This window comes from Squalius cephalus, assembly GCF_949319135.1.
Source record: "Squalius cephalus genome assembly, chromosome: 14".
In the NCBI taxonomy this organism is placed as follows: Eukaryota; Metazoa; Chordata; class Actinopteri; order Cypriniformes; family Leuciscidae; genus Squalius; species Squalius cephalus.
Genome location: NC_137135.1, coordinates 20,045,695 through 20,070,746, shown reverse-complemented (window position 1 = coordinate 20,070,746; position 25,052 = coordinate 20,045,695). Strand labels below are relative to the sequence as shown.

The following is a 25,052-nucleotide window of genomic DNA, read 5'->3' as shown; positions in this document are numbered from 1 at the left end:
ACTAACTGCAGAGCTCATTTCTTCTGCCGCGAATGGATTCTACACATTTTGTTTCCATGCCTTGGCCCCATGTTTACTCAATGAGATTTTACACTTGAATGGCACTTGGTCTCTTTTTCTCCACTGCAATATTTCCAGTCATGGCCCCATGTTCTCTCTCCCCCAGCTCCCAAAGCATCCTATTTTAACAAGCCAATAAACTCCAGAACGGGTGACATACTAATAAAAATGTAAACTTCTGGATAGGTTACGGGTGACTGACAGTGTGTGAATGTATGTATGCGCGTGTGTGAAAGAGGGAGAGAGACAGTGAGAAAGTGTGTGTATGCGTGGCTCTATCCTGGTCAGATGCTTCATTTCGAGAGCAGTGGAACATACTCCTGAGCCTCCTGGTTGGATTTGTTGGAATGTGTGAGAGGGAGGATTTTAGCGCCATGAGCCCAACGCCAAAGAGATGCAGACTTCACGCCATCTGTCTCCCCCTTCACTCCTCTACTTGCCAAACTTGCATTTTTTCTCTCTTTCTCTCTGTGTCTCTCATTGCGTCCCCTTTCATCCCTCATCACACAAGTAAGGGACATAGAAGGATCAAGTCATCGACTGCAAGGCTCCGGCAGTTGAAGCGCTTCACAGCGATATTAAAAAACCCTCTGAGTTGTTCATTTTTATTAGTGGCCCAAAAAGGACATTTAATTAGACTGTATTAGCCTGTTCAGAGTATTGACAGCTGCATGAAAATAATTGCCTGTTCTTTCACCATATGACCAATATTTTGCTGAAGGGAGCCACAGTGTTCATATGGGAAACGTTGCATGAATAAATATATGTTCCACAATAATTGGCTATATACTCTCTGCTGAACTGAAACATTAAAAAATTTCACAGAATTATAGTCATTTGAAATAAAGGGATAGTTCACCCAAAAATGTACTCACCCTCATGTTGTTTCAAACTTGTATGACATTATTTCTTCTACAGAGCAAAAAAAAAAAAAAAAGAAGAATATTTCAACTGTTTTGGACCCCATTGGCTTTCATTACATTGATTTAAAAAAAAAGATGATTACAGAATTTTCTTTTTCAAATGTTATTCTCATTATATGAGGAATTACTGCATTATACACCACTTAAGATACCTCTTTAAAGTGAAAACAAAAACCATGTGAATATGCAGCATGAGATTTTAACTCCGGGACTAAAATATTGTAACTGTAAATGTAACTAATAACTGTAAATGGCTGAAATGCTCCCTCTGCATCCTGTGATTGGAAAGAAAATCACAGCATTATGTCAAGTAGTACAATCCACACATTAGGTCTTGCATGCGTAACGAGATGTGGAATCAGTGTTGCCTCATTAAAACCATACCAGATCCTCTCATCGGTGGATGCAAAGTGCTCTGATGGGCTTGACCTCTGGCCCTCTCCCCATGTGGGCTGCTGGGCCAGGCCAGAGCCAGCTCATACCCTGCCCAGGTCCCAGTCAGCATACCCAGCCAGCTGAAGAGGAGAGGAGGCAGTGGTGGCCCAGGCGGCCCATGACCCTCACTGAGCTCCAGGTGGCAGCGAGACAAGCGGGGGGGCCTTTGATGCTGACCTCCGGTCATTCTGCTCGAATGGATCTTACCATTGATCTGGCCTGCCATGGTAGGGAGGGGTGCCAGGTGCCCCCGGTGCGGTAGAGGATGAAGCGCAAGATGGAGCAGTGCTGGAGGTACGCTGACCCCGCGGTTCAACAAGGCCAGCGTTCGGCAGCCAAACTGGAACGCCTGCCTCATGGCAGACGGATACGGGAGGGCTGGCGGATCAAGAGGGGTAAAATGATTCATCTCTACTGCAACTTCTACTGCTGCTCTGCAATTTTATTTGATACTTATCTTACACAGGTACTAAAGATGTCTATACGAGCTTCAGTTTTGAAGCAAAAAAATAATAATGCTCGTAATATTGAAATGTAAATGAGTAATTCACCCCAAAATTAAAACGAAATCATTTACTCACCCTCATGTCATTCAAAACTTGTATTACTTTTTTATATGCAGATCAAAAAAGAACATTATTCATACTATTTTGTTTTTTGTCCATTCAATGAAAGCCAGTGTGAGCCAATGTTGTTTTGGACCCCATTGACTTTCATTGTATAGACAAAAACTTTATTTTAAGGAGTCCGTGTTGCAGTGTAATTATACATTTAAGAACTTGAGTAATAATAATTAACTCCGTGTACTTACTATAAGGTTAGGGGTTAGGAATAGGCATTGGTTCAGGGTTATTTGAATGTAATTATGCATAATTTATAGTTATTACTACAGTAACTACATGTAACGTGTAACAAATACACTGTAAAATAAAGTGTTACCAAACATTCTTCAAAATAACATTGTTTGTGTCTCGCATAAGCAAGAAAGTCTTGGAACGACATGTGGGTGAGTAAATAGTGACAATATTTTAATTTTGGGTGAACTATGCCTTTAATCCAATGAATTTTTTAATGTTTAAATAGAAACATTTATCTTTTGACATCTGCATTAAGACACAAAAGCGAAAACATACAGAGACAAAACAGTTAATTTTTTATCTAAACTAAAACAAACAGTAGAAAAAACAATAAAAATTCATGCAAAATGTTTCACCCCAGGCTACTGTATGCAAGTCTGTATTTGCTACATCTATGTTTACACACACACACACTCACACACACACACACACACACAAACACACACAAATACACGCACGCACACACGCGCGCGCACACACACACACACACACACACACACACACACACACACACACACAGTTCATAAGCACATATTCTGAACAGGGTGTAAAATCCTTCCATCCCCCTTGGTAACAACATCCACAACACTGAGAAAAAGCTGATTAAAAAAACAAAACAAGAGATAGCATGAGACATGTCACCTGTGTGCTTCAGCACCTTTTTGCCCCCTCATCTATATGCCCTGTAATCACCAGTCCATAAACACAGCCCTGAAGACCGGCATTAAAGACTGAGAGAAGAGTGGAGGAAAACAGCATCCAAAGAGTCAGCGGTAGCCTGTGTGGTATTATTAATAAGGCATTAAAAAAAGGGAGCACTTCAAAGCATACAGGAGCCATGCTATCGTACATGAAAGTTACATAGTATGGCTTAATGTCTCCTAAGGCGTCTTATGGTGATGCAGCTTTGATTTGAAATGCATTGTGTGGCAAATGGATTTGCACTAGTGGAGAGTGGGGAAGCACTGTGCGAACGTGCCATAATTTAAAACCTGACCTCACAAGCTCTTCAAAGCATTCGTGAATAAGGATGTTTGGAACTCGATGATGGGGTTTCACTACACAAACAAGACCTGACCACACTTGGAGGTTCCAGTGCTGTTGTTGTTGTTGTTGTTGGGATTTTTTGGGCTTGCTGTTGTTGGGATGCTTCACTTTCCTTTAGGAAGTAAACGTATGGACCAAGGAGAAGCTGAATTGTAGTTTGCGAGGATAATGTAACCCCGAGACGAACATTAAGAATTTTTAGCAGTTAACAGGCAGATATATTGCTTTTTTTTATCCACAGCCAAAATCATTAACCACCCAAAATCAAACCTCTGCCTTAGCTTAGCTTTAGCAGAATAGAAAGGCTCCAGGACGCTACAGCACCGCATGCTGTTCTGACAGAGGATGTCTTAATCACTGAGGATAATCAGGCTTATTTAGCTACTGAGATTTACGGGCAGAAATTTTAAATGATAACCAAATGAGGCCATTGACAAGCTATGTCAAAGAGGCATAGACCACTAGTGCTTTTCGGCATGGACAACCCCCAGAGTAGAGGGTCATTCTTCCAATAGGACTCAACTGCTGGTTGACAATACTAAATGTTCTTACCTTGAAACTTGCCTTGCCTTGCCTTACCTTGCCTCTTGGAAACAAGATGCTTACAGACGGATTGGGGGTGGGAATTCTGTCTCACGTTTGCTTCCCCTGGCAAATGACACACTTCATGGTTAAAAAATGTTGGGTCCCTGAACAGACTTCACAGTTATATAAATAAAATGTGTGGCATAGGGACAAAAATGGTCATATTTAATCCCACTTTGATCCCCAATGAGAGAATTGATGAAAGCCTTCCCACCCCCCTTCCTTCTGTATCATAATTGTTTTCTCTTTCCTAAAATATCATGTACACTAGTCAAGTATACATAAATCACTGCAAATGACCTTTCGCATATTTGTTCATGTAAAATGATAGGACTCAGAATGGCCTCACACAACCCCAAAGCACAACGTCACCTCAAAAAACAAGAAGAAATCAAAACACAGTAATATTCACTGACAGAATGAAAAATGTGACTCGCTCAAATGCAAGGGGTTTATCGGGTCCGTATGCCTTTGTCAAAAACAAAGACCTAAAGGGACTTATTAAATTTTTAAGACAAAAAAAATTGTAACAGATTCAGGCATCACACTAACCAGAAAACAACAAGAGCAGCATTAAAGCAACCTAAATGACTATGTCTCTGTCATAAATAGAAACATCAGTTACAGCAAAAAAATGAAGAGTTTGTTTAGATTTTTTCTTCGTCCCATATATTGAGTTCCCATTTTCCATGTAAACTCAGCTCTGTGGGAAGTTATAATACCGTATAGCCTACAGATACTGTTCTTGATATCCCTGCTCTTGTTTACTTGTGTTGTCGGAAGACACTATTTTTTTTTCACACCACAGGACATACCAGCAAAGCATTTTTTCTCTGTGAGCATTAACTTCAAAAATGTTTTCAATACACATTTCACTTTATGTAAAATTCTAAATAAGACAGCTCTGTGGGTGCCCCATGACCCTGAAAATCCACTGCAGCTCCATTATTTGTCTAGCAAGCTGCGGGCGTCCCAAGTTTCTTAGGAGATAAGCAGTCCTGGCTCTATCAAAAAATACAAAGCTTAATGTGTCAGAGAAGGATGAGGGAAAAAGCAAAATGAGGAGATTTGTGCAAATCAAAATGAATAAGACAGAGAAATGAAGTAGAAAAAAAATGGATGAAAGAAGATGGTAACCCCAATAACACCCTTTTTAGTTGTAGGGTAAAATATACCATCCTGTGTATCCAAAGCAATAAAATCATTTCTTTTTGCACTTCACTCAAGCTAATACTTTTTAAACCATATTGTCAAGCCTGACCAGAAAAACAAAACAATGTGCTGATTCAATGAAAAGCTTGGACATGGGCGATTAAAAGAGGTGCTAGTTTTTTGGGGCAGATGAAAATTGGGGTATTTTGAGGAGCTTTGGGAACAGGGAGGGAGATAGAAGGAGGGGGAAATGAAAGGAAAATGCCAGTAGTGCCCACTCAGCTATTTTCCCAGTCAAGATCAAAGACAGCGCTGGACTGGCCGCACCGCGGGAAACTTGAAATGTGCCCTGCCTTTGTTTGCTGTTGCTAGGAGACTTTGAGACAGCCAAAAATGTTTTCAGAAAGTTACAGGATCAAAAACATTTCAAATATAAATTTTGAAGACTGTCATGTTTGAGACTGGGTATTGCGATTTACTAGGCCATTCAACAAGCACAATAAAGACAGATTTATCTACATAACAAGTATGATCATATAGAGGACGCCATTTTCTTTTTTACCCCTTTTAGTGAGAGAAAAAGCTGGTAAAATAGGCAGAAGTTCCGTTTTTCCTTCCTGTCCATGTGTGAGTAAGCTGTCTTGAACTATAATATAGTACAGTAATACCTATAAAGCTTGCACTATGCTTAGTTTTATGTGGGCCTTTGTGTGCAAGAGAGAGAGCAAGAGGGAGATATTAATCATCAGAGCATGTATATTTCCTCCACTTAAGCAACAATTCCATTAATGGGTGTCTTGAGTGCGTGTTACTGGGAGCTCATTAGCCATTATTAGTCTAACACTCAAATAAATGTCAGAATGTGCTGAGCAAGAGCTGCTGGTAATAGGCCCTGGGTATTATCAAGACTGCTCATTTAGAAATGTGTGTCATATCTGATAAAGACAAATGTGAACTGCAGTGTGGTGATCATGAGCCCCTTTTATATTTACTGTACTGTGGAGTAATTAAAGCAAAGATGTGCAGGTTCAGTCTGATGCCATCTTGAGTGTGGCACGCTAAGTGCTCAAGGCCCATTGAAATGACTAGATTGGCTCATGAAGAATAAATAGCCAAGTAAGCGTATGCATCTAAATCTGAGCCCAGACTCACACACGCGGGAAGGAATTGTATTCCGTTACTGGACCGCATCCATGCCCTTGAGTGAGGCAGTGTACTTGGGACATGGCTCGCCAATCCTCTTGCACAACATCATGCCCCACCCCAAATTAACTTGAACTTGCTTTGCTCACCAAACCACCCGTAGTAGTAATGTCTGTGAACTGCTGACTTGCTTTATGTTGTCAGGTTGCGCACATTTAACGCACACAAACTTTGAATTTTATTAATAACAATTTCCCATAGATCAAGCTGAGGCTGAAGTCCACAAAACGAACTGGTACTGAGAGGATATTTAGGGATCCAAGTAACATACAATGTGCCAGGGATGCTATAAGCGGAATGTACAGAAAAAAATCATAAATGGTAGAAATTTGAACCGAAAATTCCAAAATGTTACATGCTGGATTGGACCATAATTATGTAGAGCTGCTAGAGAAATACGTTTAGCTATGTTTCATGTGTCATAGAAACAAGGTTTTCATAATAACCATAATTAAGGTTTTCATAACTAGGCTATAGATTATTAATAATCATAATAATAGTTTCCTTGACTCATGCACTAGAAATTCCTAATACTCTCATTTATTTTCACCTTTAAAAATGTAACCAAAGCTATACCAATTAACAGCAAATGTTGGGGATATTTTAAAAAGGTAATAATCCATGTGTGATCAATATTTTGATTAAATTTGCTACATAGCCTATGCAGAGCGTCACCGTGCGGACACTTAATAAATTTAGCAGGGCATGCCCAGTTGGTGGCGCTATAATAATAAAAATAATAAATAAATAAAAACTCTTAAAATTATTCAAGCTTTTTTTTTTTTTTTTTTTTTTTTTTTTGTATAGCGCTTTTCACAAAACTCATCGATTCAAAACATTAACTATGCGTGGATAACTGCATTTTTTTTTATGTTCACCATCAGCCAATCAGATTTTAGCAGCTCGACAAAGAGCGTAATGAGGAATGCAAGATTTCATCCCGCTTGGACAGAAGGTGGCGATATGACAGTGAAATACCTGCAGTAAATCAAATTTTACTGTCATGTTAATTCAAATGTAAATAAAACAGGGCTTTAGCCTATTTATCGTTTTAGATTATAAATGATAAAGTGCTAAATGAATTATTGTGCTAGGACCCCGATAATTGCTGCTTGCATTTCTGTCAGTTACTGTTCACATGAGCGCAGTTGTAGAATCGACGTTTTACTTAATGGAAGAAACAACAGTGTGAGCGCCATGAAAGTCCAGCCGAGAGTGACCTTCATGTCTGGAACGATTAAGATTAGAATCGTGCAGCGTCTGCCTCTTGTTTTCAAGAGCTTGAGCCAATTGGCACAGGCCGAGTGTTCTCTCCCAGCTCTCCGTCTGCCGCGGCGACAATGACAACCAGTTACCGCATGGCGTGCAAAGATGACAAAAATACTTTCACGCCAAGGGATTTTATTCTGTCCAGGCAAACATCACGCGATTACCGAGAACTGTCCACTCTGGTTTAAAATAGACTAATTGTTTATAACGTTTAGTAGCCTAACGGTTTAAGGTTTTGATCTGAGAGGTTTGGTTGATCTTTGATATTACAACGTAAACCATTTTAATGAGCGCGTGAGTATGTGTGTGTAAAGCTTTCAAAGTCCAGAGCATTTGTATGTGAACTGTAAAAGTTGTTTAATATGCTGCAACTGTTGTCCGACGTGTTGCCACCGGCGCTTGAGTCTCAACCGAGAACATCTAACTGAAAAGCAAAAGCTATGCTCCGTTTGTTTACTAGTTTTTTTTCCTCAGCATCATTTCATGGCTGTCTCTTTTAACAGAGCGTTTAGTCTCAATAGGATAGAGTCTGCTCTGCTTCACGCACTTTAGTTTGGATCCCTCCCCATGTGACATCATCTGATGTAGGCTACTTTAAAGGTGTCTAGTGCCACCGCAACATCACTCTGCAGTACACGCCAAGAGAAGTTTAGAGAGTACTGATACTCACAATATAATAAATCATTTAGAAGGAATTTAGAGAGAAAATATGTTTTTGTTTTGCAAATCGAATTGTTCTTTATAGGGGATTTCTGAACGTTAATGGATGGATTGTTTACATGCATGAGAACGTGGTACGCTACACATCTTAAAAACCATTTTAAAAATACTATCTTGTAATTATTATGTAGATTATTTTGGCTGAAATTACCTAATTGATAGACTACAAGTAATATCGGTAGGCTAGATATATTTAAGAATGGTATTGTAACAGAAAATATGTAGGCTAAGGAAACTATCGTGATGGTCAAAACAGTGAACAACTTAAGAAATATTGACCATTTTAAAGGACCTAAATGATTCACTTTCCAATGTAAATTTATATGAATTTTAAAATTAATTTGAATGTTAGGCTCAAACTATAGGCTATAACATAAAGAAAACGCCTTTTTAGAGAAAACAACTAATTCTGCATGTTTCCTCGTATAGCCTAAACATTAAACTTTATAAACTTGTTAAACTACCCATGATAATTATCAATTAAACAAGTATTATTCTTAATCAGTAAATAATATTTACAACAGGTCAATTTTAGGCTACCCTTAATTTTAATTAGGCTACAGATTATGCAACGGGTCATATATTAAACTGAATAAATTAAAAGCACACATTTGTGTCAAACTGAAGGAGGAATTACGGTTTGATTAGCAACAATTAGCCTACAGGGGGGAAACCTTTTTTTTTTTTAGGGGCACAGAAAACAACTGGTTTATTTTTTCCAGCATGTGACCGCTGTCTGAACCCTGAACCCTGTGGTGACAATAAAATGTTTCGGTTCTTCGGAATTCCATAAAAGCTCAAACGTTTATAACGTTGCGAAGCAAAAAGTGGTGGAAGAGAGAAAGATTTAGTAATGGTAATTAAGAGATGGGATTCTTGACTGAAAGGTCACTGAGGCCCGGAGTTTCTTCATCTGTAGGGCAACACAGTCGTGGGTCAATAATCGGAGCCTGTGTGACCTGTGGGCTATAGTAGTGCGACCACATAAACATAAACATTGCGTGTCTACGTGAGTGTTTTATTGAACAACGTCGCGATGGCGATAACCTGGTCTAGTTTGTTAACTAACAATGGCATAGTAAAAAAAAAAATCAGCTAGGACTTTATGTAGCAATATAGCCTATCTATACTATATATATTTTTTTAAATGTATGTAGGCTAATGTCTTCGGTTCCAATCAGTTCTGATGTGTGAGATTCTCTTCTCAATATAAGGTAGAGGCGTAAAGCTTTGTAGACATACGAGTGCAGCTGACGTCACAGCCGGAGAGTCACCCGCCGTGTGTACGCGTCTCTAAGTAAGGACTTATCTACAAAAAGTTCTGGCTGACAATGTGGGTGGACAGGGCGTGAAACTACTATCATCATCAGTTTTGAATGAAAGAAAGAAAACATATATACAACAAAAAGGGAGGCTCATTCCAATTCAGCTGCGTTGTTAGGACAACGAGAACCATCCCTCAGATGATTAGTTCCACTTCAAAAGAATTTACTTTCCGGCGGTGAAAACGTCCCCCTTTTGTGTCTGTACACAGAGTTTTCTCTCGCAAAAGGACGACGACTAGTATGTTGAGTCAGTCTGTTTATTTTTTCTTCTGTTCATAGTACAATTGTATTAAATAAATAGAGGGGTGACCACAATGGTCGAGAAGTTCATAAACATGTATGCAAGATTTAGCATTCTTTTGTAGTCAAAGCACAAAGCACTGGTCACATTCAGGGATGGGGAGGTAATAATAATAGTTAGAGCAACAAGTTTTCCATGTACAAAAGTTTGATTTTCAGGAATGTATATAAGAAATAAAAAATAAATAAAGTCTGTGCAAGCAGGACAATCCAATATTTAATCAATACACATAAAAGATGAGGACTAGCCTATATGGAAATGCATGAAAGATATAAAACACAGCAAAACAATCAATAGAGTTTGAGTCAGGGTTGCTTTCATCTCTCAAAGCTATCAATAGCAACTGAAGTTTCTGTGTGCAAACTACAGAAACAAGCTATTTGACTTTGAAATACACCGCAGAGTGAGGCAAAGGTTGATATCAAGATAGAATTACAGGTTGCTGTCCTCACTGAATCCTCTTTAAAGCTATCACACCTTGCATCCCTGTCATGATAGGATTTGACACTGTTCATTTGCCCAGTGACCCACACCAAAATGCACTTCCCTCAGGAAATATATCCACTAAACTATAAGTTTAGCTGTCTCTCTTTGCTTGGATTACAGCAAGTTGAGAGGATATGGTGGCATTTGAGTGGAGTGCCAACAGGGAGCCTACATCTCAAGTTTGCATTAAACTTATCATTCAACATGTGTGGGGTGGGGGTTGAATTACATTTCCACTTTGATTTATAACTTCATATCACATTTTCCAGTCTGTAATCCAAATACTTTTACACAATATCTTGGTCACATACACTGTAAAACATTATACAATCAATAAGTTATGATAACATATGTTTTTACATTGCTTTAAATTAACTTATCAAAATAAGTTAAGCATTTTTCAACTTTTTTTTATAAGTTATATACGATTCAACTCATTTTTTAAGTCAGTTTAACGTAATTAAAGTTGAAATTATTTAAACGTTCAAGTTGAGTACTTAAAAATTTAAGGTAGCAACTTTTTTTTTAACTTTTATTTTTTTAACTTTTATTTTAGCGAGTTTTAACCTATACATTATATACAGTCTGTACATACACTTTTATTAAAGAGCATACAGAAACTTACATGCAGTAAACATCCAAAATCTGGGGAAAGAAGTCTTGTTTATCATTAGATGCGATCATAAGATGAAGTATACAACATCATATTTTAATTGACATTTACTCACAACAAGAATTCCAAGATCAAAAAAGAGTGAAGTGCACATAAATAAATATAATTACATTACACCCAAGTGCAAAAAAAAAAAAAAAATCAAAGCATATAAGAGACATACATTTTTTCCTTACCCATTATGGAAGGAAGGTTTGACATATGAAAGAAAGAAAACATTCTTGACTTGCATACAACTAATTGCTTCTTTCATCTATCCAATTAAAGGCTGGAAATTAAACCAAATAGTATTGCGTGTTTTGATATCTCATCACACGCTCTTGACTTCTAATCAACACAGAATAATATGATCATTGCACATTAATTTCCAGTTTGAATATCAGCATCTTGAAATTTTGGTTATTGATTCCAATCAGCTTCTCGTATGGGATGGGTTGGGATAGGGTTCCTCGTGTGACTTAGAGGAGATGACATGTATGAGAAACCTGAAGGATGGCGTAAAGCTCCCAACCAGATCCTCCCTACCAGCGGGTGGTAGACTAAGAGAGGATGTTTTTAGGAAAATGATAAATGGCATTTAGCATAAATCAAATTCTGATGTGTGTAAAAAAAACTTAAAACGTCACTTGTAAATGCATGATTTCACAATGTGATCTCCATGCTTACATGGATCATTGCTTTCTCTTGTTTCTCTTGTCTTCTCTTGTTATCACCACTCTGAGAGCAACTACGCCTAGGTGATAAAATGAGATAAGCAAAATGAGAGGGTAGTGTTTTCAATTGGGAAATATACAGCCTACTTTAGCAGGTCAAAAATAAGAGCACTAATAATAGTGTCTACTACTCTAAGTGTTGCAGACTAACTAAAAAATGTGCATTTCACACCGTAGATCTAAAATATGGGTCACTAGGATTTCAGAGAGGAAAAAAACAAACAACAAAAACTGGAAATAAAAATAAAGATAAAATATGCAGTGCTGAGTAAAGATCTAAGGAACACAGTTGCTATTAAGAAAATTATTTGGGGAAAATAACTGCTCTGAAGATTAATTAACAGAGTTAGTTTCAACTGATTGAAAGGAAATGTGGCCCCTCACAAGCAGACCTAATTAAATCCAGCTCTTATTTGTCTTCTAGGCTTTGAAAACAAAAATGCTACTGTCTTGTTCAGAAGGCATTGTTAGAAACAAACCTATCACAGAGTTTATCAATATACTTAGTTAGCAAAATCACTAGTTATCTTAATCAGAAAGATCATCATCATCATAAATATGTCCAGTTGGAACATGCATATGCAAATTTTATGGATATATATCAAATGTATTTCGATTTTACATAATGGCTACAATAGCTAAAATGGCTTAAAATATCTCTTGATCTTTAACTCACTGGAGTTGCTAAGGTGCCAAGTATTGAGCCCTAACAAGCAGTAATTGTAGCGATAAAAGCCATGCAGCAAAATCATGCAGCACTTAAATACTCACATGGGTAAAGGTTCACCAAATCCCACCTTTATTCACTCTGGGCCCCTCCCTCCAGAAACTGCTCCACCAATTTCAATGCGAGACAGCAGTGACCTGATATCTTTCAAGCCAAAGGCGATCTGTGCTGCCTTCAACATCACGACATACATTTTTATGAGACATGACTTTTTATTCTTTTAGCAGACAGAACATGTGTTGAGCCCCTTTAGATATAAAATGAAATTACATACCTTACGTAACTGGAGAAAGAAATTGTTACATTTACAACAGCTACATTTACGTTTACAACATTTACATCGCACGTTTATGCTAATGCAGGAGATATAGAGGGTAAGCCAGTGATGGATGTGTTAATTACCTCGGTTCTATCCCTCTCTAATGTAGGGCTAAAGAATTCTAAGAAATACATTCAATCCTTTCATGTGCACAGATTTTTTGTTCCCCAAGCCAATCAATACATCTAAACCAGGATTTATTTAGCTTCATCCAGTGAATGATTTAGCTACATCTTTCCTGTCTGTTTTAAAATAGTCCATGATTCAAGACATTGCGAAATGACCTTCATACATAAAGCTGTCAGTGCAATTTGTGCATGTTGAAGAGGGAAAAACATCATCTGACCAATACTAAAATCAAAGCCACAAGTCCTGCAAAGCCAAGACGATAAGCCTAATTGATCCAGGCACTAGACTGATGCTAACCCAGCTAATGAGAAATTAAATGACATACATATTTATGTGTTTTGGTTAGCTAAATGTATGTTACACAGTCTGAAACCCACTGCAGACTGACCAGTTGGTTTACAATATCTATGGCTTCCTGACTGGTGCTATTGTAAAACACAGTGAGAGTATATTTTGAAGCAGAGGTAGGTTGAAGTAAAGCTTTTTATTTATTTTTACTGCCTCACTCTTCCATCTAGTTCTGCGCCTTAGAGTGGCGGGTCAGCACCAAACCAAATCCGATTTGTCCCAACCATTAATGTCACGGCCTTTAAGCTACATATCATCACAGAGAGTACGCTTGCTCAATCTGTAATTGAAATAGCTTGGGGAGAAACGCTGTGCCCCGGTTGGCCCCCTGAGCCTGCTTTATCCACTCCACCATCCATCACTGTTCACTATGGCCTCAAGGTGCTGGTGTAATGCTGTGAGGTTAACAGTGAGATCAACTTAAAGACGTGCACACACTCTATTCCCTTTACCTGGCCTACAGGCCCAAGCAATGCGCACATGTGACATACACATCAGCTAGAAGTATAGTAGCGGAAGCTGTGTGAGGTATACCTCAGTTCATTTCTTATGCTATTTTGAAAGGGTTGAGAGTTGCAGGCTCAGAGGATGGCTGAACTTCATTTGGGGAAGTGATCAGAAGACCCATCTCTCCTTTAGATGTTGAGTTCACAGGATTGATTACACAGCCCTCTTGTGATGCATCCTTCAACAGATAAAATTAAACACCCACTATTACACACTTTGAAACACCCTGGACCCCGATCAGTGTGATTCCAAATTCAAAACCACACTATAAAAGACAATGCCTTTCATTAAATATTCAAATGTGATATTTTGCGACAGTCCAATGCTGCTACTAATGAAAAGTGATGGTGCTGAGGGAACCAAAAAGACAACGTTCACTTTAAGTCTGTGGTTCTCTTAAATCCAAAGGATGCTGCTGCTCAGCCCGCTCAGATCAAAGCCACTTTCTGCAAGCATTCAAGATGAATTCTGTACTGCGGGTGGAAGTAGTAAAAAATAAAAACTAATTTGGATTTTAAAAAATGTATGAGAAATTAAAAATCTCTTTGTTAAGGCTATGACACTGTAAGAGTGGATAAATAAGCTCCAGTGTGTCTTTTTAAGCATGTTCAGCTGGCCTCTCACATTCATGAAGGCTGCCAAAAATGCCCTTGCCAAGACGTGGAGGGCACAGTACTCTCCAAGTTGATCTTTACCAAAAAGGATCTGGAAGCGAGATCAGAGGAATTGGGTGATGGCCATGGTCACCCTTCTGAAAGCATAGTACTGGTGCTCAGAGTCAGGGCCATCCTCAAAGTCGCCCCCTTTCAAAAGGGGCAAATCCACAACACTTGCTAAAGTGGATTTAACGACTAATGGTAAGAGAATTGTTCTCTTTGTTCTTCCCCCTCTGGAACACGGGTCGCTATGACCATGTCGGCCGACAAGCTATTATTGCAAACTGCCACGAGATAACCCAGCGCAAGCCACACCTGCAAGCTGATTGGCTGAGCAGATCCCTTTACTGTCTTCCCTGCTGCCCTGAGACGCCATCATCAGAGAAATGTCTTATGTAAGGCATGGATAATGAATGAAAAGAAAAAAAAAAAAAACTTTTAAAAGAAATGTCCATGGGGGTGAATTGAAATCCTAAAAATGCATCAAAAGACAGAAATGCATCAGATATTGGGCTGGGCGGAGTTTGATTCCACTCCCAAACCGCAGCTGTGCTGAATGGAAAAGCCCCATAGCAAAAGCCCCGCACAAAACTGCACAAGCCTCATTTTGGTTGGACTTGCTGAGGTTTGACAAGAGAACGGAATGTCCGGCAAGTGAATAGATTGGGTATTTAATAAGCTGTGGTACCAGCTGAGCTACACAGGGGGCTGGCACCACCACCACTGACTCCACAACACTGCACAGCGGATCAAGATGGGACAGAAAACCAACCTATCAACTGACTGCACCATTAGCAGTGCAAATCTCAAATGTGTTTTGTTAAAATGCAAAAATGTTCAAAAGCCAACCATATTTTCCATAACAATTCTCTTACGATTAAAGGGATAGTTCACCAAAAAAGAAAATTAATAATTTTTTTAAATTGAAAATGCTTTTTTTGTGTGTGTTGCATTCAATGGGGTCCAGTGTTGTTTTGAAACATTTTAACTTTCATTGAATAACAACAAAAAAAGCTGAAACACTCTATATTATTCTATTATTATATAATATATTCTTTTGTCTTCCACCTAAGAAAAAAAGTCATGATGACAATTTTCATTTTTGGGTGAACTAACCCTTTAAGGTATTTTCTTTACACGTGGTAATTGTCAAGTTAGCGCTTAAGCATACCTTAATGAAACCGGGGAAACAAATTAGACAAATTATCTCACAGAGATTCACAGGAAACTTGACAACTGAAAAGACAACACTATCTCTGAGTTCTGCGCCTTGTACGACTCTCACGTCGTGTTTTTGATAGCCTCATTACAGCCTCACCTCTAAAATCAATTTGCCTGTGTCTGTAGAATCACTCTCATTACACACTGGGTAAGCAGGAAGAGCGCGTGCGCGCCAAACCCCTCAAAGCCTAACACACCCTGTTTGGAAAAAGATAAATGAAAGCATGACTACAAAGAGAACATAGGATGGCCGAAAAAGGCGGCAGAGAGCTAGAGAGTATGAGTGGACGATGGCGACTCTGTAAACTATCTGAAGGACGGAAGATCAAATGAGGTGAATTTTGTGATTTGATGGCACCCACCTGCCACAGGACCACACCACTGCACAGATTAAGGGGCCGGTATAAGGGAGTCATGGGAGAAGAGGGAAGCCAGGAGCACAGGCAGCGCAGTAGATGTGAGAGTGGAAAAGTGGGCTGCTATGTACAGGAGGGGGTTGGGATGAAAAGAAGCCCAAGTCAGGGAACACCAACACCACTGGCTTGACCTGGGGACGACTGGAAAAGGCAGGAATCCAATTAAAATCACACCCCATCGGCCTGCACAGCCACCACCCCCTCACCAGGCTGACGCAACTTCACACTGATCCTGCTAGATGTGTCATTTTGAGCAGGTGGAACGCAACAGACATTGAGATCATATAGTCCTGGTCACACTTTGAGGATGCAATGGTGAAATAATCTACGACACACAATATCTGTAACATTAAAGAGTGTGTAGACACATAAAAAAGTTGAAGATACTGTAAATTGTCACAAATTATAGACAAAAATGCAAACTAACCTTCGCCATACATCCTTGTTGCTAGGCAGAAAGCACTCTGTGAAAAGTGGTAGAGAGCAGCGACATACTCCTGACAGGAATCATCTCATTCACAGTGAAGTAACCTTAATAAAAATCAGCTAAAGGGTGTAGTCATCTAGATATTCATGAAGAAATATCATTGTTCTGTACGATACTTTTGGAAATGCAAAGATGAACAACGGCCATAAAGGAGTTTTAGAGAGAGATCTAAATTCGGACTGATGAAAATGCACACCATCACTGCACTTGCTAGACAAAGTAAATACAGAACAGACTAATCAGAGACACTTATTCTGGGATATTCTCATATAATAATCCTCCTGAAAGTTGCTTTCAGAGAGTGAATCTATGATACAGGAAAATGAAACAAAACAGTTTGTTTTGTTTACATATATATATATAAAAAGGGGAAAACTTGCTGTTTTCAATGCGTTAGACTAAATAAGGATTTCATTTGTTTTTTAAATATGCTTTAAATTTTGAAAGTAGATTGGGTTTTTACTTAAGAAATGACCAGTAAGGTGACTACATGGGTTAAGTTATAGGTTTAGGAGTAGGTTTAGGGTCAGCTCTTATTATAGTAATTACAATAACTACAGGACTGAAAAAAGTGCTTGTATAGATTGCATGTATTATTACGGAATTGCAAGAATGTAAAAATGAAGCTAAGGAGGAGGTCAGCATCTGCTAATACAGTGAAGTTATAAATGGAGTGTACGATAGTATCCAATCAGTCTTCACATACAATTTTGTCATTTGATTTCAATCGCAGGATAGTTTGAGGAAGAAAGATGTCAAAACGGACAAATTACAGAGTATGTAATGTAATTTTCCAATTATCTTTTAGCAGCAACACCAGTCAAAAATAAATTAATTCTAAAAGAAATGCAAATTTTTTTTTCATGTGATCAATAATGTGATTTCAGTTACATTTCTCAGCTAATTTTGAAGCCGTTTTGTTGATGACAATATTTTTGTGTATTTCAAAATCATACACACAACACATTTTATTTGTGCTGGAAACAAGTGAGATTCCAAACACAAGACGATCAAGGTAATGATTTTTACGATTGCAATTTACTCAAATTTACCATAAGATTTCACATAATAGCGTTTTGAAAGGTATCATAATTTTATAGAAGACAAGATCAGTTTGGATACATGCGTTACACACCAAATGAACGCAAGTATCTCTACATGTTAAACATCCTCTCTAATGACAACACAATTATTAACACAAGTTTTATATTGCAAATTTGGAAATATCTCATCAAAACAAGATATGAAAATGTTTTCCTAGCATCAGTCACAAATACCACAACTTCCTGTGCTCTCTTCTTAATTTCCTGTCTCTCAATTATCCAGCAGTTTATAATAAAAATGAAGAATTTCTTGCAAACTCCACATTCACGACAACTTGCTTGTAACATACCGCATCAGTCCGGCACTGATGGTATGAGGTTTCAGTGGAGAGACAGATATACATTTGCCCTATGACCTTTCTAAGGTTATTCACAATAGCTAAATGAATAAACTGAAAAATGATGTTAGAAGACGCACAGGGTCAAAAGCCTTGGTAGCCCCCTTTTTTCCCCCAGTTAAACCTAGGGTCTCCTTTTCTTATGCCTTTAATAGTCTCCAAAACACATTCACTGTATTCTTTGGTCACCCGATTTTTCACCAGTTTCTTGCTATAAGTAGGTTATAATGATTGGTGCCTGAGGCACCATCCTTGACGGTGGGAACTGGGCTCTTAAACTATGAATTAAATGTATTATTGTAATAACCAACCAGGAAAGAAATTAGTCTTTTACAATGCAATACATCCTAGTCATTTTAGCTGCTTCACACCCTACTGCACTATCCTACCACCTCATACACACATGCACAACAATCCTGGCAAAATTGGAGCATAAAATACCTAAGTGCAAACTATCTGAGTATATAACAATAGTTATATAACAAAGTATATAACAACAGTTGCATCTCAAAATTCCAACAGTAGCACTATACCGAAGGCCCCAAGTTTAATCTTTGCAACCTTTACAGCCTTACAGTACATGTTCAGATTTTTCTCAAAATACAGAATCAATTCAAAAAATGGGGACAGTACTGAGTTTGAGGACAAAACAGAAAATATGCAATAGCACTTTAGTCATCCAACTGGTTTACTGAAAGTGCTGTGGAGGCTAACAATTTGGGTTTCAGTATGTGCATTAACCTAACATTTCATCCTCACTACCAAACTTACTCCTTTTCCAAAATTTCCATTTGGTTCTTAACAACAGAGGTGAGATTACAGCCAATTTGTATTTTACGGAACAGGATTTGCGCTCATTTTCATTCAATTGAAAACCTGCCATTCGTACAATAAGCAACTTAAGTACGTGCAGGTAAGTAAGGCCTATATCCTCGCTCACACCTTATTCATGCCCTGTCATATTGCACTGCAGTTTTAACAATAAAGTTAATAGTAAACGAAATTATCGTAACAATTCACATAAAATAATTAAGACACGATGAGTTAAACTGACAAGAAAATGGCGATAAAATTGGAACCTACCGAGTTCATTTGAGGTGACGTTGGCCGCTAAATCGCCTTCACTGAAAACAATTTCTTTCTCAAAATAAATATTTTGGACATTGCACAAGTCTGAAAGTCGCTAGAAGTAGGCATATATAAAAAGCCTATATACGCACAAGTAGGCTATTTTTTTCTACCACATATGTGGTAGGCTATCCGTGAAATTAACAAGCACAGATACAATCCAAAAGCCTATACTGAACTCACGCACGTACGTTTCATTTGAGAAGCATAAAGTTTAAATCACAAGCCTGATCAAAGAGAATAGAGATACTTTAATGAAACTTTGAATGCATTATTCATTGCACAGTATATACAGTAGAATCTTAATTAAACAATTATCATGAAGGGGACTGATGTCTGTTATAACCGCCACAGAATTACTGAGGTATAAAATGCACTCAATGTGTGGTGAGAAAATCTTAAAATAATATAAAGGCCGCGTCCAGGTTCACCTTCACACATCACATCAATACAAACGATTTTTTATTCTAATAACCTGCGACCAACATTTAAGCGGTGACAGAAAATACATATAAATTCCATGTTGTAGCCTACTTTACAAAAAATATTCAACTTGATGAATAACTTTTCAAGAGATAGAAATCTCTAATTTCCACTATACAACAACAATACGCCATTTTTTTTCTGTGCAGAAATAACTTACTTTTATTATTTCGAACTGTATTCTACTCCATCTGTTGGTATCTTGTTTGCAGATATTTTATATTTGATATATGAATTATATTTTGGCAACTTATCTATACTTTTATAGACATTTAGTAAAGGTTAAGTAAGCTATTTACAGTTTAAGAATATTCACCGTCACCGACGTTTCACCAATACAAGAACATAGCTACAACAGATAAAGCTCACGTACAGTAACAAATTGCACTATCCTATTTTGTAAGCCTGTAGGACAATTTTACATGAGGAGGAAAACTTCGGCTGTCATCCGTCATGCTTTAACACGCCGAGTACAAGCCCGAATCACAGACATTATAAATCACTGTTACAGTGTTTGGGTGAAAATGTGTCCACGGCGCTATGACATGTGTACCAGCCATTTACTAGACTTTTTTGAAAAGGTGAGTTGGACGAAAAAGTTCTATGGCTAGGTGGGAAAGTATGGCTTGGTTGGTTGCATGAGTATTGTACAGACTCGGGTCTGTAATTGCCCCGTTGTAGCAACAGAGGGTCCAAAAGGGACTGTGGCCTGTGCGCCGTATAGTCCAAACTGTTTTCAAAGGTGTGATGGAAACGTGACCTCATAGTCGACTCATTTCGCGTCTCAGGAGACAGAGTCTCTTGGGAGGTAGTCGTCATCGTTCGCGTCACTGTGGTAGTAGAGGCGGGTGTGTCTTGCTGTTCTGCCACCTCAGGAGACCTGGCCTCTACAAGGTGCTCGTTGTCTTCACCGATTTTGGCAATGTAGGCCTTGCAATGGAGTTTCATGTGTTTGCGCAAGGAGCTGGGGTGTGTGTAACATTTTTCGCAGCCTCTGACCTTGCACGTGTAGGGTTTATCGCTGGAGTGAACGTGAGAATGCTTCTTCCGGTCACTGCTGTTTGCGAATCTCCGATTGCAGCCCTCAAACTCACATTTAAACGGTTTCTCACCTAAACGGGCAGAGGAGGGGGAAACGCGAGTTACGGGTGGGATGTACAGTCAACCATGGCTCATCAGTTCTGAGTGCATGGTGTCATTAGATGTGTTATGCAGGATGTTGTAGCAAAAAAAGTTTGCTGCTCCACACATTAAACAGTAGCCTAAAGCAGGCGAGGAGAGAACTTTAGACAACACTCTCGTACATGCAAAATGTGATAAATCGGGGGGAAAAAATCCATTTAGCCCTATTTCCCCCCTATCATTCTTAAAAGTGGTATTTTCCATTCAGTTGTTTCCATGCTATTGGTGCTACTTTCAATATGATTCACACTAGCTAAAACAGACTTAGCCTTAGCTTAAATTATTAATGAAGCGCACATGCATAGCTACAGCCTCTCTCAAATTTATTTCAGTTATAAATAAGGAAAATTAAAATTAAGAACAAACAGATTAGGCTATTATCACAAGTTGAATTATGCCATGACCAACAGTTGGCTTCTAGGTAATTTATGGAATTGTGTCAGTGATTAATTTTCAAATTCTACTTAAATGCTTTCAGTGAACAATAATAATTCTTAATATCGGTCTGTAGTCGACCTCATTCATATTTTTATATGCGTTATGAGACAAAGATTAATTCCTATTTTAAATGATTTCTAGTAAAGAAAACTAAAGTTAACTGTGGCTTTAATAGCCTAATTAGACTAATCGATAAATCATTTCCATAAATCATACCTTATGGTTAAATAAAAAATAATAATATATATAAAAAAACAATATTGGGGAAATTTATATTGATCGTAATATTCTAAGGATTACTGTGACGTCAGTTTCAAGTGTAGTGGTCTCAAAGCTTGCAGTGCACGAGCGGGTGCACTCTACCATAGCAGAGAATTCAGCTGCGCCTTGCGTAAATGCTACGTCACAGCTCTCCGGTGCCCTGGAATTTATTTCTTTATTTTCACTGCATGAATGAGAGGCACCCAAACAACTGGCCTGTGGATTGATTTTCACCAGCACGGTTTCTAAAAACGAAATCAAAAATGTTTCCACTAACACGAACAGCAAATGTTAGAACAAACAATGGGCTACATATGATATGAATAAATGCTTTAATCGCCGCTCAATTTTAAGTGTTGCAGAAAATTAATGAAATTCTAAAGTGTACAAAAAATCTACATTCACTTTTATGCCGAAACATTTTGAACATAAATTAAACATGATGGACCACAGTGTCAAAATCCGTGTTTATGTACAGCAAAACATAATTTTAAAACTATACCGTTGAATATTTTATAACGTTACTATGGGATCAAATAATCAATTTATTTATTCTGTCCTGGCAATTCTTCATTAAAAAAAATTGTGTTGTAACAATGTTAAGTAAAACACAATCCCAAAAGTCAATCCCAAAAGTCTGAAGCCTATCTTTATATTACTATCATTATTATTATTTTTATTATTATTATGATTATTATTATTATTATTATGATTATTATTATTATTATTTAACTAACCTGTATGCGTTCTCTTGTGTATCTTGAGGTTTTCGGATCTGGCAAAAACTTTTTCACATCCATGAAAAGGGCAGGGAAAGGGCTTTTCTCCAGTGTGCACTCTGACGTGGTTGACGAGCTTGTATTTGGCTTTGAAGGGCTTTCTGTCTCTTGGGCAGTTCTCCCAGTGACAAACGTAGTCAGAGTGCTCCGGTCCTCCGACATGCTCAATCGTCACATGGGTGACGAGTTCATACATGGTCCCAAAACTCCTGGCGCAGGGCGGCTTGCCAGTGCCTTCTTGGCCGTCACTCCACTTACACACGAGCTCGTGCTTCGGGTTCTGCCTGGAGCACCTGAGGAAGGCGTCACCCCCTCCTCGTTGCATGGCCATATTCAGTGGCTTATAGAACTCCAAGAACTGGGTGACTAGCTGCTGGCTGTTGGCCCTGGGGCAATTGACCGACTGCCCATACGGGTGCGTCCGTGAGAGAAGATCTCCGGGAAGACCCAACATCATTTGGCTGCTGAGATCTCGGGTTCCGTCTGACGAGCCATGGGCCTGCTCTTGATACGTGGTGAAGAACGCGTGGCTCCTGCCATCCCTATAGCTGTGGAGGTCACGGTACCTTCCAATATTGCCATGTTGGTTAGGTCTCGGAGCCAGCTGATCAGTTACTGGTGGCATGCCTGCTGCTGACAGATTTGTCCCAATGATAATGCCCCTAGGACTGGGTTCTAAGCGATGACTGGTGTATCCAGTGTCTGGAAAATGGGTAACCGAGTGGTCAACATATGCACTGGCCCTCGTCTCGTGGTAGTCTCGCAAATTTTGCGAGGGGCAGAGTTTTAAGGAACTGCCAGTGGGGTGCCCCATGTGCTCCTCTGCCAAAGGTGGCAGCACCATGCTGGGTTCAGTATTGCTCTCCCCAGGGTTGACGCAAGAAAGAGGGCAGCCACTAAACCGCGACAGGCTTGTCATGTTTTGTTGCAAGCTTGACTGAGGGTTTGGCAAATCAACCAACCTTTAACGTTTACGATTTACCAACAAAACTCTTCCCCATTTCCCCCGCTGTATCATCTGCATGTGCAGTTATTGCCCGTAAACCTCTCAGACGCAGGAATCGGACCCAGGTTCGTTAAGATTGGTGTGAGTCCCATGCCGTTCACTTTGCCCTCTTGATTTGTGGCAATAACCGTGGTAGTAAAATGCTCCGAACCAGGCCATACTGCAATATAAAAGCACAGCAGGCAAACCAGCTTTTAAAAAACGGTGCTTTGGGATTGGTCGGAATGCGCGATGATTGACAGTCCCTGGATTTGTTTTAAAAGGGACACGCAGGCGTTCACCACACGACTCCGTTTTCAAATATCTCAGTGAAAATGCTTTGATATGTGCCGCTCGCGCACTGCCAGATATTGGCTCATATGTGACTTAAATGCACCAGAGTTCCGAATGATTATTGTTGGCTAAAATATCGAAATGTTTAAATTACGTATGTATGAATTATTACAACGTCTGAACTACGAATGCTATGCAACTGTGTGATTTCAACATCGAATTGAAATACAGGAGTTAAGAAATCAAATCAAAATTCTCTTTCAAACCACATGTCTCTCTCATTCAACTGTGAATGTCTGATTTACTGTTCAATATTATGGTTTAACATTAATTAAGTAGAATATACGTTGGTGATATCGGTCCATAGTAGCCTACTGGTGTTGTTGGTGGACACAATTTATTTTTTTACGACCAAAAATATACTATACAGCATATTGTAGTTGAGCGTCTATAATTCTACTTGCAGGTAAATATTACACTTACTTTGGTTAAGTTAAATGCGACAGAATCTAAAAATTTTTCACTCTGTTTGACATTTTTCATGCAAAGATGTAAACATTAAATTACAATTTATTTTAAAATACCCCATATTGTAAAGTGTCCTTCCCTATGTGTAAGTGGTTAGTTTCATTTATTTAGGTTTTTTTAGTGAAGAAGAGATGCATTTTATGGATTTACTTAGGCGTGCATTTTTATCGGATATTTTTCTGGAGTTGCAAATCTGTGATAAAATGAACAGAATCATTTTATATATTTTTTTTAATGAATGGATACATTAAATTAATTAATAGTTAAATCAATTGATAGGCTATTAATAAAATATTAAATACGCAAGCGAATATGATTTAAAAAATACAAGCTTTAGGCCACAATAAAAAATACTGGGTCAAATAATACCTAAATATCGCATAATAACTAAATATAACGTTTTTTGGCCATGGAATATGAAAGAGTTAATAGACTTCTGACATTTTAGGTTACAAAAATGATAAATAAATAAAAAAGTTTCACACATTCAACATTTACAAACCCCAGATGATCTGGTGTCAATTTAGGAGGAAATGTATTCACTTGTTTTGAATTATTTTGCACCTATCAATATAAAATGACAAAAATGAAAACAGGTTTGTGGTGTATATTCTCACCACAAATAATTAACTAAACTGCTTTTGTAAAAAGAATGACACAGCATCAGTGTGTGGACATCAAACTGAATACCTGGTAGAAGAGCCAATTCAAACATGTTTAAATAACAACCCAAAATGTTGACATGTAGGTATAGAATTTAATTATGTGAATTAAGTTTTAGAATCTCAAAAATAAAAATCTTTGATTATATCAAATGAGATATAATCGCTCACATCACAACATTTTTTTTTAAATAAAAAAAAGAAATTAATATACTTCTTCTGAAGACTGTCTCTTCCCTTTGAGTGGGCACAAGCTTGGGTTATTTACTGATATAATTCTTCCCACACATGAAGTTCTTGGATAGAGTAAAC

The 25,052-nt window shown here is 38.3% G+C and overlaps 1 protein-coding gene across 1 annotated transcript; it reads right to left on the bottom strand.

Annotated features, from left to right (window-relative positions):
• Nucleotides 1-1,220: 1,220 nt before the first annotated feature.
• On the bottom strand, nucleotides 1,221-23,460 carry zic6 (zic family member 6; the record flags this gene model as incomplete). Its single annotated transcript, XM_079893020.1, has 3 exons — nucleotides 22,230-23,460; nucleotides 1,368-1,796; nucleotides 1,221-1,258 (listed from the first exon to the last, which is right to left on the bottom strand). Exons 1-3 carry the CDS (start codon nucleotides 23,188-23,190, stop codon nucleotides 1,221-1,223), a joined length of 1,428 nt encoding a protein of 475 aa, XP_079749146.1. The 5' UTR covers nucleotides 23,191-23,460.
• Between the last annotated feature and the right edge of the window lie 1,592 nt (nucleotides 23,461-25,052).